This window comes from Protomyctophum parallelum (assembly GCF_964188405.1).
Source record: "Protomyctophum parallelum genome assembly, chromosome: 1".
NCBI classification, from domain to species: domain Eukaryota; kingdom Metazoa; phylum Chordata; class Actinopteri; order Myctophiformes; family Myctophidae; genus Protomyctophum; species Protomyctophum parallelum.
In genome coordinates, this window is record NC_139697.1 from 105779768 (window position 1) to 105799840 (window position 20073).

Genomic DNA, 20073 nt, shown 5'->3' on the forward strand with positions numbered 1-20073 from the left:
AGACCTTCACCAAGTGGGTGAACTCCCACCTGGGCAGAGTGACCTGCCGCATCGGAGACCTTTACACCGACCTGAGGGACGGACGCATGCTAATGAGGCTACTGGAGGTCCTCTCTGGAGAACAGCTGGTCAGTACCCTACATAACCTACCCCTAACCCTAACCCCTAACCTAACCTTTAATAACCTGGTCAGTACCTAACCTAACCTTTAATAACCTGGTCAGTACCTAACCTAACCTAACCTTTAATAACCTGGTCAGAACCTAACCTAACCTAACCTTTAATACCCTGGTCAGTACCTAACCTAACCTTTAATAACCTGGTCAGTACCTAACCTAACCTTTAATAACCTGGTCAGTACCTAACCTAACCTAACCTTTAATAACCTGGTCAGTACCTAACCTAACCTTTAATAAACTGGTCAGTACCTAACCTAACCTAACCTTTAATAACCTGGTCAGTACCTAACCTAACCTAACCTTTAATAACCTGGTCAGTACCTAACCTAACCTAACCTTTAATAACCTGGTCAGAACCTAACCTAACCTAACCTTTAATAACCTGGTCAGTACCTAACCTAACCTTTAATAACCTGGTCAGTACCTAACCTAACCTAACCTTTAATAACCTGGTCAGTACCTAACCTAACCTTTAATAACCTGGTCAGTACCTAACCTAACCTTTAATAACCTGGTCAGTACCTAACCTAACCTAACCTTTAATAACCTGGTCAGAACCTAACCTAACCTAACCTTTAATAACCTGGTCAGTACCTAACCTAACCTAACCTTTAATAAACTGGTCAGTACCTAACCTAACCTTTAATAACCTGGTCAGAACCTAACCTAACCTTTAATAACCTGGTCAGTACCTAACCTAACCTAACCTTTAATAACCTGGTCAGAACCTAACCTAACCTAACCTTTAATAACCTGGTCAGAACCTAACCTAACCTAACCTTTAATAACCTGGTCAGTACCTAACCTAACCTAACCTTTAATAAACTGGTCAGTACCTAACCTAACCTTTAATAACCTGGTCAGTACCTAACCTAACCTAACCTTTAATAACCTGGTCAGTACCTAACCTAACCTAACCTTTAATAACCTGGTCAGTACCTAACCTAACCTAACCTTTAATAACCTGGTCAGTACCTAACCTAACCTAACCTTTAATAACCTGGTCAGTACCTAACCTAACCTTTAATAACCTGGTCAGTACCTAACCTAACCTAACCTTTAATAAACTGGTCAGTACCTAACCTAACCTTTAATAACCTGGTCAGAACCTAACCTAACCTTTAATAACCTGGTCAGTACCTAACCTAACCTCACCTTTAATAACCTGGTCAGAACCTAACCTAACCTTTAATAACCTGGTCAGTACCTAACCTAACCTTTAATAACCTGGTCAGTACCTAACCTAACCTAACCTTTAATAACCTGGTCAGTACCTAACCTAACCTTTAATAACCTGGTCAGTACCTAACCTAACCTAACCTTTAATAACCTGGTCAGAACCTAACCTAACCTAACCTTTAATAACCTGGTCAGTACCTAACCTAACCTAACCTTTAATAACCTGGTCAGAACCTAACCTAACCTAACCTTTAATAACCTGGTCAGTACCTAACCTAACCTAACCTTTAATAACCTGGTCAGTACATAACCTAACCTTTAATAACCTGGTCAGTACCTAACCTAACCTAACCTTTAATAACCTGGTCAGTACCTAACCTAACCTTTAATAACCTGGTCAGTACCTAACCTCACCTTTAATAACCTGGTCAGAACCTAACCTAACCTCACCTTTAATAACCTGGTCAGTACCTAACCTAACCTTTAATAACCTGGTCAGAACCTAACCTAACCTAACCTTTAATAACCTGGTCAGAACCTAACCTAACCTAACCTTTAATAACCTGGTCAGTACCTAACCTAACCTAACCTTTAATAACCTGGTCAGTACCTAACCTAACCTAACCTTTAATAACCTGGTCAGAACCTAACCTAACCTAACCTTTAATAACCTGGTCAGTACCTAACCTAACCTAACCTTTAATAACCTGGTCAGAACCTAACCTAACCTAACCTTTAATAACCTGGTCAGTACCTAACCTAACCTAACCTTTAATAACCTGGTCAGTACCTAACCTAACCTAACCTTTAATAACCTGGTCAGAACCTAACCTAACCTAACCTTTAATAACCTGGTCAGTACCTAACCTAACCTAACCTTTAATAACCTGGTCAGTACATAACCTAACCTTTAATAACCTGGTCAGTACCTAACCTAACCTAACCTTTAATAACCTGGTCAGTACCTAACCTAACCTAACCTTTAATAACCTGGTCAGTACATAACCTAACCTTTAATAACCTGGTCAGTACCTAACCTAACCTAACCTTTAATAACCTGGTCAGTACCTAACCTAACCTAACCTTTAATAACCTGGTCAGTACCTAACCTAACCTAACCTTTAATAACCTGGTCAGTACCTAACCTAACCTAACCTTTAATAACCTGGTCAGTACCTAACCTAACCTAACCTTTAATAACCTGGTCAGTACATAACCTAACCTTTAATAACCTGGTCAGTACCTAACCTAACCTAACCTTTAATAACCTGGTCAGTACCTAACCTAACCTAACCTTTAATAACCTGGTCAGAACCTAACCTAACCTAACCTTTAATAACCTGGTCAGTACCTAACCTAACCTAACCTTTAATAACCTGGTCAGTACATAACCTAACCTTTAATAACCTGGTCAGTACCTAACCTAACCTAACCTTTAATAACCTGGTCAGTACCTAACCTAACCTAACCTTTAATAACCTGGTCAGTACCTAACCTAACCTAACCTTTAATAACCTGGTCAGTACCTAACCTAACCTTTAATAACCTGGTCAGTACCTAACCTAACCTAACCTTTAATAACCTGGTCAGTACCTAACCTAACCTTTAATAACCTGGTCAGTACCTAACCTAACCTAACCTTTAATAACCTGGTCAGTACCTAACCTAACCTAACCTTTAATACCCTGGTCAGTACCTAACCTAACCTCACCTTTAATAACCTGGTCAGTACCTAACCTAACCTAACCTTGTTGTGTTGTCCCAGCCTCGTCCCACTAAAGGAAGGATGCGTATCCACTGTCTGGAGAACGTGGACAAGGCGCTGCAGTTCCTGAAGGAGCAGAAGGTCCACCTGGAGAACATGGGCTCACACGACATCGTGGACGGAAACCACCGCCTCACCCTGGGTCTGATCTGGACCATCATCCTGAGGTTCCAGGTACACACACACACACACACACACACCAGTGTTGTTTTTGGCAGCAAATTTCTATATTAGTTTTAGTCATAGTCTCCTGAATAGTTTTCACTTAGTCTTAGTCACATTTTAGTCGCCTGGAATGTCTTAGTGTTAGTCTAGTTTTAGTCGACTAAATGTCATAAGATTTTAGTCGACTAAATCTACAGGTGATTTAGTCGACTAAAATGTATTTTGGCGGGCCTTGTTGCCGTCATAATGACTTATTTTACACTTGCTGAAAATAGCTCACAACGCGTCGCAGCGTTGATCTATGCATGAGGAGTCCAAGCTGCTTCTTTTCACCCGACAGAGAGGGGGGAATTTCCCCGGCCGGACGTAGCGCGTGGAAGGGACACGTTATCCCTCCATCAGGCGCCCCGGCCTGCCAGGGGGAGGTAGTTTTAGAGACCAGGATTACGGCATGTTTTTGTGAGGGTACCTACCCTAGGGGACACGGGGAGAACGTGCAAACTCCACACAGAAAGGCCCTATCGCCAACCTTTATATCTAACCTTGACTTTTGGTACTTTGTAATCCCTTCCATCACATGACGTGACACGTGTTGGATAGCTTGTAGCAGCCTAGAGGACTCCACTAGGCCTGATAGCCGTTGTTTTGGTACAGCCTGTCCTTTGTTCTGGTCGAGGTTGTCCTTGTAGCAGCTACAGCAGAGAGCCAGGAGTCTATCTCCTGTTTCTGTAACAGCTACAGCAGAGAGCCAGGAGTCTATCTCCTGTTTCTGTAGCAGCTACAGCAGAGAGCCAGGATTCTATCTCCTGTTTCTGTAGCAGCTACAGCAGAGAGCCAGGAGTCTATCTCCTGTTTCTGTAGCAGCTACAGCAGAGAGCCAGGAGTCTATCTCCTGTTTCTGTAGCAGCTACAGTAGAGAGCCAGGAGTCTATCTCCTGTTTCTGTAGCTACAGTAGAGAGCCAGGAGTCTATCTCCTGTTTCTGTAGCAGCTACAGTAGAGAGCCAGGAGTCTATCTCCTGTTTCTGTAGCAGCTACAGCAGAGAGCCAGGAGTCTATCTCCTGTTTCTGTAGCTACAGCAGAGAGCCAGGAGTCTATCTCCTGTTTCTGTAACAGATACAGTAGAGAGCCAGGAGTCTATCTCCTGTTTCTGTAGCGTGAGGCAGCACAATGTACAATACTGTAGAGCATGACGTACAATACTGTAGAGCGAGCAAATCATAATATGTGATCTGAACAGTTGTAGCCTATGTTGCAATTTGCAGTATGTAATCTGTCATCCACACACACACGTCATTTTGAGTTTGCAGAAGAAAAAGAATCACGCACATATCTACCTCCATAAAGTACACCCCCTGGACATGAAGATAGTATGTCGCTTGATGCTGAGTGCCAAGCAGGGACTGACCCCCCAATCCAACCCTTAATGCTGAGTGCCAAGCAGGGACTAACCCCCCAATCCAACCCTTAATGCTGAGTGCCAAGCAGGGACTGACCCCCCAATCCAACCCTTGATGCTGAGTGCCAAGCAGGGACTGACCCCCCAATCCAACCCATTGATGCTGAGTGCCAAGCAGGGACTGACCCCCCAATCCATCCATTGATGCTGAGTGCCAAGCAGGGACTGACACCCCAAATTACGTCACATTGTAGGCGCTACAGAGCCGAACCCACTTTTATTCGGCTCTAAAATCGGAGTATGAATCGCGCCTGTATTAGCACGACGCGTTTCACCGTGAGCTTCGTCAGGTGCTATAGCTATAGCTATAGCACGTCAGGTGCTATGTAAATAGGTTTGATGCAGTAAGTTGTCCATCTCTGTTCCCTGGAGTGTGCAGTCCCTTACAATTTACAATTACAATTTACAATTTACAATTTAGGCATTTATCAGACGCTCTTAATCCAGAGCGACTTACATTAAGCAAGAACAAAAAAAAGCATGGGAATACATCACATCAAAACATTTATCAAGAAACATGCGTAAACAGTGGAATATCTATATAATGAAACTATACATATAAACTATACTACTATGCTATACATATGTACTATGGCGTGCTATGACTACATACAATGCAATTATAGTGCTGTCTACATAACATGCTATAAGTCTGTATCAAATGCTATCTAAGTCTACAGAAATGCTATCTAAGGGGGTATAGGGTAAGTGCTATGGGCCATGATGGAGTCTGAAAAGGTGGGTTTTCAGACTACGGCGAGAGAAAAACCTTCCTTGGAAGGTTTTTCTCTTTGTTGATGTCTCTGCCTGCTAACTATAGACTTGCACCTCCTACGGGTCTTTGTGGATGTGCAGGAGTCCCTTTTTCGTCTCATATATATATATTTATATATTTACAGATTCAGGACATCAGTGTGGAGACAACAGGAGACAACATATATATTTATATTTATATTTATATATTTCCAGATTCAGGACATCAGTGTGGAGACAACAGGAGACATATATATATTTATATTTATGTTTATATATTTACAGATTCAGGACATCAGTGTGGAGACAACAGGAGACATATATATATATTTATATTTATATATTTCCAGATTCAGGACATTAGTGTCGAGACAACAGGAGACATATATATATTTATATTTATATATTTACAGATTCAGGACATTAGTGTGGAGACAACAGGAGACAACATATATATTTATATTTATGTTTATATATTTACAGATTCAGGACATCAGTGTGGAGACAACAGGAGACATATATATATATTTATATTTATATATTTACAGATTCAGGACATCAGTGTGGAGACAACAGGAGACAACATATATATATATATATTTATATTTATATATTTCCAGATTCAGGACATCAGTGTGGAGACAACAGGAGACAACATATATATTTATATTTATATGTTTATATATTTACAGATTCAGGACATTAGTGTGGAGACAACAGGAGACAACATATATATTTATATTTATATTTATATATTTCCAGATTCAGGACATCAGTGTGGAGACAACAGGAGACATATATATATTTATGTTTATATATTTACAGATTCAGGACATCAGTGTGGAGACAACAGGAGACATATATATATTTATGTTTATATATTTACAGATTCAGGACATCAGTGTGGAGACAACAGGAGACAACATATATATATATATTTATATTTATATATTTATATATTTACAGATTCAGGACATCAGTGTGGAGACAACAGGAGACAACAAGGAGAAGAAATCTGCCAAGGAGGCTCTGCTGCTCTGGTGTCAGATGAAGACCGCTGGGTGAGATCCATAATTCATATTATTATTATTACATAACTCTGTGTGAGATTAATAAATATGACATTACTCTGGTTCAGTCGCATCGTAAACGTAAAGGATTCAAATCATGAGCTGCTGCTCTCAGGGTGAGACACGGACCCTCAATTACATTCAATTGCATTCAATTCAATTATTCATTCATTTTTTGGACATGAGGACAATGCATATTAATGGATGTCACATGGACGTAAATATACAGGATATAGCACAGTTGCTAATTTTCATCCGCAGTCCTCACAGGAAACACAAAACACATTAAATTCAATTCAATTCAATTCAATTCAATTCAATTCAGACATGAGCTAATGTTAACGGTTCTATACGACCTTACAGAGTATGGGTTAGTTATGACAGCTAATGGATCTATACAACCTTACAGAGTATGGGTTAGTTATGACAGCTAATGGTTCTATACAACCTTACAGAGTATGGGTTAGTTATGACAGCTAATGGATCTATACAACCTTACAGAGTATGGGTTAGTTATGACAGCTAATGGTCCTATACACAACCTTACAGAGTATGGGTTAGTTATTACAGCTAATGGATCTATACAACCTTACAGAGTATGGGTTAGTTATGACAGCTAATGGTTCTATACAACCTTACAGAGTATGGGTTAGTTATGACAGCTAATGGATCTATACAACCTTACAGAGTATGGGTTAGTTATGACAGCTAATGGAACTATACAACCTTACAGAGTATGGGTTAGTTATGACAGCTAATGGATCTACACAACCTTACAGAGTATGGGTTAGTTATGACAGCTAATGGATATATACAACCTTACAGAGTATGGGTTAGTTATGACAGCTAATGGATCTATACAACCTTACAGAGTATGGGTTAGTTATGACAGCTAATGGTTCTATACAACCTTACAGAGTATGGGTTAGTTATGACAGCTAATGGTTCTATACAACCTTACAGAGTATGGGTTAGTTATGACAGCTAATGGTTCTATACAACCTTACAGAGTATGGGTTAGTTATGACAGCTAATGGATCTATACAACCTTACAGAGTATGGGTTAGTTATGACAGCTAACGGATCTATACAACCTTACAGAGTATGGGTTAGTTATGACAGCTAACGGATCTACACAACCTTACAGAGTATGGGTTAGTTATGACAGCTAATGGATCTATACGACCTTACAGAGTATGGGTTAGTTATGACAGCTAATGGATCTATACAACCTTACAGAGTATGGGTTAGTTATGACAGCTAATGGATCTATACAACCTTAGTATGGGTTAGTTATGACAGCTAACGGATCTACACAACCTTACAGAGTATGGGTTAGTTATGACAGCTAATGGATCTACACAACCTTACAGAGTATGGGTTAGTTATGACAGCTAACGGATCTACACAACCTTACAGAGTATGGGTTAGTTATGACAGCTAATGGATCTACACAACCTTACAGAGTATGGGTTAGTTATGACAGCTAATGGATCTACACAACCTTACAGAGTATGGGTTAGTTATGACAGCTAATGGATCTACACAACCTTACAGAGTATGGGTTAGTTATGACAGCTAATGGATCTATACACAACCTTACAGAGTATGGGTTAGTTATGACAGCTAATGGATCTATACGACCTTACAGAGTATGGGTTAGTTATGACAGCTAATGGATCTATACAACCTTACAGAGTATGGGTTAGTTATGACAGCTAATGGATCTATACAACCTTACAGAGTATGGGTTAGTTATGACAGCTAATGGATCTATACGACCTTACAGAGTATGGGTTAGTTATGACAGCTAATGGATCTATACAACCTTACAGAGTATGGGTTAGTTATGACAGCTAATGGATCTATACAACCTTACAGAGTATGGGTTAGTTATGACAGCTAATGGATCTATACAACCTTACAGAGTATGGGTTAGTTATGACAGCTAATGGATCTATACAACCTTACAGAGTATGGGTTAGTTATGACAGCTAATGGATCTATACAACCTTACAGAGTATGGGTTAGTTATGACAGCTAATGGATCTATACAACCTTACAGAGTATGGGTTAGTTATGACAGCTAATGGATCTATACAACCTTACAGAGTATGGGTTAGTTATGACAGCTAATGGATCTATACAACCTTACAGAGTATGGGTTAGTTATGACAGCTAATGGTTCTATACAACCTTACAGAGTATGGGTTAGTTATGACAGCTAATGGATCTATACAACCTTACAGAGTATGGGTTAGTTATGACAGCTAATGGTTCTATACAACCTTACAGAGTATGGGTTAGTTATGACAGCTAATGGATCTATACAACCTTACAGAGTATGGGTTAGTTATGACAGCTAATGGATCTACACAACCTTACAGAGTATGGGTTAGTTATGACAGCTAATGGATCTACACAACCTTACAGAGTATGGGTTAGTTATGACAGCTAATGGATCTATACAACCTTACAGAGTATGGGTTAGTTATGACAGCTAATGGATCTATACAACCTTACAGAGTATGGGTTAGTTATGACAGCTAATGGATCTATACAACCTTACAGAGTATGGGTTAGTTATGACAGCTAATGGATCTACACAACCTTACAGAGTATGGGTTAGTTATGACAGCTAATGGATCTATACAACCTTACAGAGTATGGGTTAGTTATGACAGCTAATGGATCTATACAACCTTACAGAGTATGGGTTAGTTATGACAGCTAATGGATCTATACAACCTTACAGAGTATGGGTTAGTTATGACAGCTAATGGATCTATACAACCTTACAGAGTATGGGTTAGTTATGACAGCTAATGGATCTACACAACCTTACAGAGTATGGGTTAGTTATGACAGCTAATGGATCTATACAACCTTACAGAGTATGGGTTAGTTATGACAGCTAATGGATCTACACAACCTTACAGAGTATGGGTTAGTTATGACAGCTAATGGATCTATACAACCTTACAGAGTATGGGTTAGTTATGACAGCTAATGGATCTATACAACCTTACAGAGTATGGGTTAGTTATGACAGCTAATGGAACTATACAACCTTACAGAGTATGGGTTAGTTATGACAGCTAATGGTTCTATACAACCTTACAGAGTATGGGTTAGTTATGACAGCTAATGGATCTATACAACCTTACAGAGTATGGGTTAGTTATGACAGCTAATGGATCTATACAACCTTACAGAGTATGGGTTAGTTATGACAGCTAATGGATCTACACAACCTTACAGAGTATGGGTTAGTTATGACAGCTAATGGTTCTACACAACCTTACAGAGTATGGGTTAGTTATGACAGCTAATGGATCTATACACAACCTTACAGAGTATGGGTTAGTTATGACAGCTAATGGATCTATACAACCTTACAGAGTATGGGTTAGTTATGACAGCTAATGGATCTATACAACCTTACAGAGTATGGGTTAGTTATGACAGCTAATGGATCTATACACAACCTTACAGAGTATGGGTTAGTTATGACAGCTAATGGTTCTATACAACCTTACAGAGTATGGGTTAGTTATGACAGCTAATGGATCTATACAACCTTACAGAGTATGGGTTAGTTATGACAGCTAATGGTTCTATACGACCTTACAGAGTATGGGTTAGTTATGACAGCTAATGGATCTATACGACCTTACAGAGTATGGGTTAGTTATGACAGCTAATGGATCTATACAACCTTACAGAGTATGGGTTAGTTATGACAGCTAACGGATCTATACAACCTTACAGAGTATGGGTTAGTTATGACAGCTAATGGATCTATACAACCTTACAGAGTATGGGTTAGTTATGACAGCTAATGGTTCTATACAACCTTACAGAGTATGGGTTAGTTATGACAGCTAATGGATCTACACAACCTTACAGAGTATGGGTTAGTTATGACAGCTAATGGATCTATACAACCTTACAGAGTATGGGTTAGTTATGACAGCTAATGGATCTATACACAACCTTACAGAGTATGGGTTAGTTATGACAGCTAATGGATCTATACAACCTTACAGAGTATGGGTTAGTTATGACAGCTAATGGTTCTATACAACCTTACAGAGTATGGGTTAGTTATGACAGCTAATGGATCTACACAACCTTACAGAGTATGGGTTAGTTATGACAGCTAATGGAACTATACAACCTTACAGAGTATGGGTTAGTTATGACAGCTAATGGTTCTATACAACCTTACAGAGTATGGGTTAGTTATGACAGCTAATGGATCTACACAACCTTACAGAGTATGGGTTAGTTATGACAGCTAATGGATCTATACAACCTTACAGAGTATGGGTTAGTTATGACAGCTAATGGAACTATACAACCTTACAGAGTATGGGTTAGTTATGACAGCTAATGGATCTATACACAACCTTACAGAGTATGGGTTAGTTATGACAGCTAATGGATCTATACAACCTTACAGAGTATGGGTTAGTTATGACAGCTAATGGATCTATACAACCTTACAGAGTATGGGTTAGTTATGACAGCTAATGGATCTATACAACCTTACAGAGTATGGGTTAGTTATGACAGCTAATGGATCTATACGACCTTACAGAGTATGGGTTAGTTATGACAGCTAATGGATCTATACGACCTTACAGAGTATGGGTTAGTTATGACAGCTAATGGATCTATACAACCTTACAGAGTATGGGTTAGTTATGACAGCTAATGGATCTATACAACCTTACAGAGTATGGGTTAGTTATGACAGCTAATGGTTCTATACAACCTTACAGAGTATGGGTTAGTTATGACAGCTAATGGATCTATACAACCTTACAGAGTATGGGTTAGTTATGACAGCTAATGGATCTATACAACCTTACAGAGTATGGGTTAGTTATGACAGCTAATGGATCTATACAACCTTACAGAGTATGGGTTAGTTATGACAGCTAATGGATCTATACGACCTTACAGAGTATGGGTTAGTTATGACAGCTAATGGATCTATACAACCTTACAGAGTATGGGTTAGTTATGACAGCTAATGGATCTACACAACCTTACAGAGTATGGGTTAGTTATGACAGCTAATGGATCTATACAACCTTACAGAGTATGGGTTAGTTATGACAGCTAATGGATCTATACAACCTTACAGAGTATGGGTTAGTTATGACAGCTAATGGATCTATACGACCTTACAGAGTATGGGTTAGTTATGACAGCTAATGGATCTATACAACCTTACAGAGTATGGGTTAGTTATGACAGCTAATGGTTCTATACAACCTTACAGAGTATGGGTTAGTTATGACAGCTAATGGATCTATACAACCTTACAGAGTATGGGTTAGTTATGACAGCTAATGGTTCTATACAACCTTACAGAGTATGGGTTAGTTATGACAGCTAATGGATCTACACAACCTTACAGAGTATGGGTTAGTTATGACAGCTAATGGATCTATACAACCTTACAGAGTATGGGTTAGTTATGACAGCTAATGGATCTATACAACCTTACAGAGTATGGGTTAGTTATGACAGCTAATGGATCTATACAACCTTACAGAGTATGGGTTAGTTATGACAGCTAATGGTTCTATACAACCTTACAGAGTATGGGTTAGTTATGACAGCTAATGGATCTATACAACCTTACAGAGTATGGGTTAGTTATGACAGCTAATGGATCTATACAACCTTACAGAGTATGGGTTAGTTATGACAGCTAATGGATCTATACAACCTTACAGAGTATGGGTTAGTTATGACAGCTAATGGATCTATACGACCTTACAGAGTATGGGTTAGTTATGACAGCTAATGGATCTATACAACCTTACAGAGTATGGGTTAGTTATGACAGCTAACGGTTCTATACAACCTTACAGAGTATGGGTTAGTTATGACAGCTAACGGTTCTATACAACCTTACAGAGTATGGGTTAGTTATGACAGCTAATGGATCTATACAACCTTACAGAGTATGGGTTAGTTATGACAGCTAATGGATCTATACAACCTTACAGAGTATGGGTTAGTTATGACAGCTAACGGTTCTATACAACCTTACAGAGTATGGGTTAGTTATGACAGCTAATGGATCTACACAACCTTACAGAGTATGGGTTAGTTATGACAGCTAATGGATCTATACACAACCTTACAGAGTATGGGTTAGTTATGACAGCAGTGATTTACGGAGTCATAAATCTATACGTAGCGTTACAGTCACAGGGTTCCCACGGTCAGGAATGACATTCCTTCAACATCATATGAAATTAGAACCAAAAGAAAATGTCCAGTCCTGGAAAATGTTTGGAATTAATTTGGGGTTTAACTGTACACGAAATATGTAATAATTATATATATGTGTACCGCTATGTGACAAAAACTACAGATCTACAAGATCACAGCGTCCTATGCTCCAGGATAGAACAGATCTACAAGCTCACAGTGTCCTATGCTCCAGGATAGAACAGATCTACAAGCTCACAGCACCCTATGCTCCAGGATAGATCAGATCTACAAGCTCACAGTGTCCTATGCTCCAGGATAGAACAGATCTACAAGCTCACAGCACCCTATGCTCCAGGATAGAACAGATCTACAAGCTCACAGCACCCTATGCTCCAGGATAGAACAGATCTACAAGCTCACAGCGTCCTATGCTCCAGGATAGAACAGATCTACAAGCTCACAGCACCCTATGCTCCAGGATAGAACAGATCTACAAGCTCACAGCACCCTATGCTCCAGGATAGAACAGATCTACAAGCTCACAGCACCCTATGCTCCAGGATAGAACAGATCTACAAGCTCACAGCACCCTATGCTCCAGGATAGAACAGATCTACAAGCTCACAGCGTCCTATGCTCCAGGATAGAACAGATCTACAAGCTCACAGCATCCTATGCTCCAGGATAGAACAGATCTACAAGCTCACAGCCTGCTGCAGTGTGATCCTATAGGATAGATCAGATCTACAAGCTCACAGCGTATTGCAGTGTCAGATCTGCATAACTGTTTTTTATTAAAGGTCGTTTAATTGGTTAATTTATGCGTCGACACAGTCGACGTGTTATAAAAAACGCATCTCTTTTAATTAGTGTTTTATGAGGTGATTTGAGTGTATATACTGAACAATGATGTTTCTTTAGTTTTAGGTTGTTTTAATGTATCGCTCCTGTTTTGCACTGTGCTGTGAAGCACGTTTTGGTGTTAGCATTACGTTATGCTTTAGCTATTGAAAAAATAGCAGATCTACAAGCTCATACGTGCTACGAGCTTGTAGGTCTGCTGTTTTTGAAAAGATCGTGAAAATGTGGCGCAAATCTTAGAAAATGTAACTTTTTTTGTTGTTATTTCGACGTCAGGCTTAAATCAGATTATTCTCAGCCTGCAGACATCCTTCAGTATAGCCTGATGATTTAACGTGTGACACCGTGAGAAAGCTGCCAGAACCGGTTCAGAGGAAGCTCAGTGCTGCTGTGGGTCCGGTCCGAACCGCTTCACAGAACCTACTGCAGTACACCAGGGCGGCGGTGGATCAGGGGGTAGAGCGGCCGGGTGGGAGCCGTGAGGTCGCCCCCGGTTCGATCCCTGTGGGCTCCTCCCCCAGAGTTAGAGGTTCCCGGTTCGATCCCTGTGGGCTCCTCCCCCAGAGTTAGAGGTTCCCGGTTCGATCCCTGTGGGCTCCTCCCCCAGAGTTAGAGGTTCCCGGTTCGATCCCTGTGGGCTCCTCCCCCAGAGTTAGAGGTTCCCGGTTCGATCCCTGTGGGCTCCTCCCCCAGAGTTAGAGGTTCCCGGTTCGATCCCTGTGGGCTCCTCCCCCAGAGTTAGAGGTTCCCGGTTCGATCCCTGTGGGCTCCTCCCCCAGAGTTAGAGGTTCCCGGTTCGATCCCTGTGGGCTCCTCCCCCAGAGTTAGAGGTTCCCGGTTCGATCCCTGTGGGCTCCTCCCCCAGAGTTAGAGGTTCCTGGTTCGATCCCTGTGGGCTCCTCCCCCAGAGTTAGAGGTTCCCGGTTCGATCCCTGTGGGCTCCTCCCCCAGAGTTAGAGGTTCCCGGTTCGATCCCTGTGGGCTCCTCCCCAAGAGTTAGCGGTTCCCAGTTCGATCCCTGTGGGCTCCCCCAGAGTTCGTTCAATCAATCATTTTTCATTCATATAGCACATTTCAGACAACGGGTGCAGTTCAAGGTGCTTTACAGTAAGAGCAAAAATATGACAAGAAAGAGCATCAACTACAGTAATAACAAAATGCAATAACTGCATAACAATGACATGCAATGATCCAGGAGGTAAAAGCAATGCTAAGAAAGGTACAATTTACAATTTACAATTTAGGCATTTAGCAGACGCTCTTAATCCAGAGCGACTTACATTTGAGCAAAAACAAAAGCATGGGAATACATCACATAAAAACATTTATCATGAAACATGCGTAAGCGTAAGGTGTGTCTTAAGATCTGTGCGGGAACCCATTTTGGTGTTGGCATCATGTCATGCTTTAGCTATTGAAAAATAGCAGATCTACAAGCTCATAGCGCGCCACCGAGTTATGGTTACGCTATGGGCTTGTAGGTCTGCTATTTTTGAAAAATCGAAGAACGACTGACATAGAAGATTTAAAAAAAAATTCTGATCTCAGGTCAGAATGGAAAACTGTCAGGATGTAGAAGACATTTTTAGAATCTGATCTCAGGTCAGAATGGAAAACTGTCAGGATGTAGAAGACATTTTTTTAATCTGATCTAAGGTCAGAATGGTAAACTGTCAGGATGTAGAAGACATTTTTTTAATCTGATCTCAGGTCAGAATGGGTTAAAAATGTCCACAGATTCAGAGAAGCGTAGATCCACAGCACAGGGGCGTACAGTAGTAGTTAACCCTCTAAGACCCGGATTCATTTCTACTTAAAAAAAGAGATTTCAACCTTACTACTACTTTGTACTACTAGGAATTAGGTTAAAATTTTATGCACATTATATAGTAATATAATAAATTAATAATTTACATCTGGGGGATATCTTTCACAATAATGAATAAAACATGTTCTAGACATTCTAATGATCACAAAAAAACCATGTATTACAATTATTTTACTTACTTTTATTAGGGTTAAAGGTCAAAAGTCATAGGTTAATTGTTCAAAATTCAGACATTTTTAATTTGTGTGAATTTCAGCCTCTGTGGGGGGTATTTATATGCAAATATCATGACCAATGGCAACATCACAGATTACGTTTAGGTGAAAAAAGAACAGAAAATAATAATAATAATAATTAAGGCTTCTCCATAATGTATTTGTGTCGGGGGTCTCTTGAGCAAGACTCTGAACTGTCGACTAAAATGTGTTTTGACAGGCCTTGATGTCGTTGTAATGACATATTTTACACTTTGGTTGCATGCTGAAAATAGCAGATATACAATCTCACAACGCGTTGCAGCGCGACGCGTTGTGAGATTGTAGATCTGCTATTTTCAGCATGCAACCCAGCATAAAACTGGATCTCTTGTCCACTAGTCCCTTACTAACATTTTAGTCTAGTTTTTATTTCTTGACGAAATCGTCAGTATATTTAGTCTTATAGTTTTAGTCATCATAGATTCGTTTTTATTTAGTTTTTATTTAGTTTTTATTTAGTTTTAGTCAGTGAAAAATGGTAGTCGACGAACATTTTTCGTCTTAGTTTTAGTCGACGAAAACAACCCTGCACAGCACAGGGGCATACAGTAGTAGCTAAAGGCCTCTCCATATCTGACTCTGATGACCCATGACTCTGATGAAGGCCGCAAGGTGGAAACGTTAGTCTCTTTTTGTATACTCAGCACCCAAATAAAAGGCTCTAAATGTCCGTGCTGCTCCAGTCTCTTCTCCTTATGCACCTGTGAAGCACCGAATCAGCCGTTTCAGGCTTGAGGCGCGTTGGTAGACTCCCTTTCTGCCTCTCCATATCTATTTGTGTCTCTTGAGCAACACTCTGAACCGTCAAATGAAATGTGGTAATCCTGACTCTGAACCGTCAAATGAAATGTGGTAATCCTGACTGAGGAACTTGCAGTCCACGACTAACAGTCAGTCCTCCTACTGGTTAATTATTACATGACCTTTCAACTCTCTCTCTCTCTCTCTCCCCTCCAGTGGTTAACGACCTTTGACCTTTGCCCTCTGCCCTCTCAGGTACCCCAACGTCAACGTGCACAACTTCACCACCAGCTGGAGGGACGGCCTGGCCTTCAACGCCATCGTGCACAAACACAGGTCAGAGGTCAACCCCGCCCACTCTTCTCTCTCTCTCACTCTGCTGCGTTCACACCGCGGGCAGACACACAACGATACAGACAGACAGGCAGACAGACAGACAGACAGACAGACAGACAGACAGACAGACAGACAGACAGTGTTTTCGCTAGTAGCACCATGTTCCTACAAGCGTGTCACAGACAGACAGGCAGAGGCTTTTTAGCGTTATAATTGGTCCCAAACATTTTTTTTACCCTTGAAGCCCCAGGTCACATGATCTGACTGACTAAAGCTGAGTGCGTCTAAGCACAGCCTCAGCGTGCGTGCGTGTGTGCATGTGTGCGAGCGTGCGTGCGTGCGTGCGTGCGTGCGTGCGTGTGTGCGTGCGTGCGTGCACCCCTCCCCTCTGCTGTGCTGAACTGAAAGTGAGTGCATTTAGTTTTGTTTTCCCCTGAAGCTCTTCACGATGATGGTTTGTTTTTTTCTGCTGGAAGACACAGAGCTACCAACCTGCACACATTTTGTGTACCAACCACGCAATTCTAGGCGTATAGACACCTAGAATTGCGTGGTTGGTACACAAAATGTGTGCAGGTTGGCAGCTCTGAATAATAGTTACTGTGATCATCTGTGGACATGAAGGGACAGTTATCTTTCAGACATAACAGAGACAGACTGATATCACATTGATCACACAGAGACAGAGACAGACTGATATCACATTGATCACACAGAGACAGACTGATATCACATTGATCACACAGACAGAGACAGACTGGTATCACATTGATCACACAGAGACAGACTGATATCACATTGATCACAGAGACAGAGACAGACTGATATCACATTGATCACACAGAGACAGAGACAGACTGATATCACATTGATCACAGAGACAGACTGATATCACATTGATCACAGAGACAGAGACAGACTGATATCACATTGATCACAGAGACAGAGACAGACTGGTATCACATTGATCACACAGAGACAGACTGATATCACATTGATCACAGAGACAGAGACAGACTGATATCACATTGATCACAGAGACAGAGACAGACTGATATCACATTGATCACACAGAGACAGAGACAGACTGATATCACATTGATAACACAGAGACAGACTGATATCACATTGATCACACAGAGACAGACTGATATCACATTGATCACAGAGACAGACTGATATCACATTGATCACAGAGACAGAGACAGACTGATATCACATTGATCACACAGAGACAGACTGATATCACATTGATCACAGAGACAGAGACAGACTGGTATCACATTGATCACACAGAGACAGAGACAGACTGATATCATATTGATCACAGAGACAGAGACAGACTGGTATCACATTGATCACACAGAGACAGAGACAGACTGATATCACATTGATCACAGAGACAGAGACAGACTGGTATCACATTGATCACACAGAGACAGAGACAGACTGATATCATATTGATCACAGAGACAGAGACAGACTGATATCACATTGATCACAGAGACAGAGACAGACTGATATCACATTGATCACACAGAGACAGAGACAGACTGATATCACATTGATAACACAGAGACAGAGACAGACTGATATCACATTGATCACAGAGACAGAGGACAGTAGGACTGGTATCACATTGATAACATCACACAGAGACAGAGACAGTGGATTTCTACAGCAAGGACTTCCTGTAGAAATAATAGGCAGGAAAAATAGTGATTTTGTGCAACATGTTTACAGCATAGACACTCCCACATCAACATGTTTACAGCTTAGACACTCCCACATCAACATGTTTACATAGACACTCCCACATCAACATGTTTACAGCTTAGACACTCCCACATCAACATGTTTACAGCTTAGACACTCCCACATCAACATGTTTACAGCTTAGACACTCCCACATCAACATGTTTACAGCATAGACACTCCCACATCAACATGTTTACAGCATAGACACTCCCACATCAACATGTTTACAGCTTAGACACTCCCACATCAACATGTTTACAGCTTAGACACTCCCACATCAACATGTTTACAACATAGACACTCCCACATCAACATGTTTACATAGACACTCCCACATCAACATGTTTACAGCTTAGACACTCCCACATCAACATGTTTACATAGACACTCCCACATCAACATGTTTACAGCTTAGACACTCCCACATCAACATGTTTACAGCTTAGACACTCCCACATCAACATGTTTACAGCTTAGACACTCCCACATCAACATGTTTACAGCATAGACACTCCCACATCAACATGTTTACAGCATAGACACTCCCACATCAACATGTTTACAGCTTAGACACTCCCACATCAACATGTTTACATAGACACTCCCACATCAACATGTTTACATAGACACTCCCTCATCAACATGTTTACAGCATAGACACTCCCACATCAAAACCCGTATCAGTCTAAGTGGTCCAGCCTTGCATGTAGCTATTTCCATGTGTCCTGCTTTAAAGAATAACATAGTTAAAATATAACAAACATAGTTAAAGTATAACATAGTTAATGTATAACATACTGTAGGGATAACAAGTCTAACGGTGTCTATGGCCATCGTTTTCTCAGAGTTATCTTCCCTCTACCCTCCTTAGACCCCCCCCCTCCCCCCCCCAGACGGGGGAGGGGGGGGGAGTTATATTTGGGTGCGAGTCGACCCAGATCACCAAAATAATAACCCATTTATTTAGCCCGTTCTGACCTGATATCAGATTCTAAAAATGTCTGTTTGAAAATGACAGTGTGGGAGCCAAGTTTGAATATGTGATTATTTTAATGATTACAGCTTTATTTTTGTGTTTTGTATTTTGGTTTAACTGTTCATGCATATTGCATTATGATTGTTAAATTAGCTATGTTAAAAAGCTTAATTAAGTTAATTTGTTTAATTATTGGTGATGTGCTTTAGGTTAAAACATGATGTTAATGTAGCTTTAAGAAGAGAGCTCTGGTTGCCTGAGTTAATTGCAGTTGCTAACAGCTGAGTGTGTGCAGGTCAGGGCAGATTCAGCTAATTGACTCTGGAGTGTGTGCAGGGCAGACAGAGGCAGAGTTTGTGCAGAGCAGTACAGTCAGTTTGTGCACAATATCAGATATCAGAGCGACACGGTTTTTTGACCGTAGTCTATTTTTGAGTTGAGAACTTGTTTTTGATTACTTTGTATTAATGAACACATTTTTTGGATTAAATCTTTTTTGTGATATT

The 20073-nt window shown here is 40.6% G+C and overlaps 1 protein-coding gene across 1 annotated transcript in view; it reads left to right on the top strand.

The window, feature by feature from the left end:
• The window catches only part of sptbn2 (spectrin, beta, non-erythrocytic 2), a 211447-nt gene that overhangs the window by 84694 nt on the left and 106680 nt on the right, over positions 1 to 20073 (top strand). The window contains exons 2-5 of the mRNA XM_083784841.1: positions 1 to 128; positions 3124 to 3297; positions 6467 to 6561; positions 16753 to 16833. The exon at positions 1 to 128 is cut by the window's left edge and continues 24 nt beyond it. Coding sequence (XP_083640967.1) covers positions 1 to 128; positions 3124 to 3297; positions 6467 to 6561; positions 16753 to 16833 — 478 coding nt within the window. The remainder of the gene's footprint in view (positions 129 to 3123; positions 3298 to 6466; positions 6562 to 16752; positions 16834 to 20073) is intronic.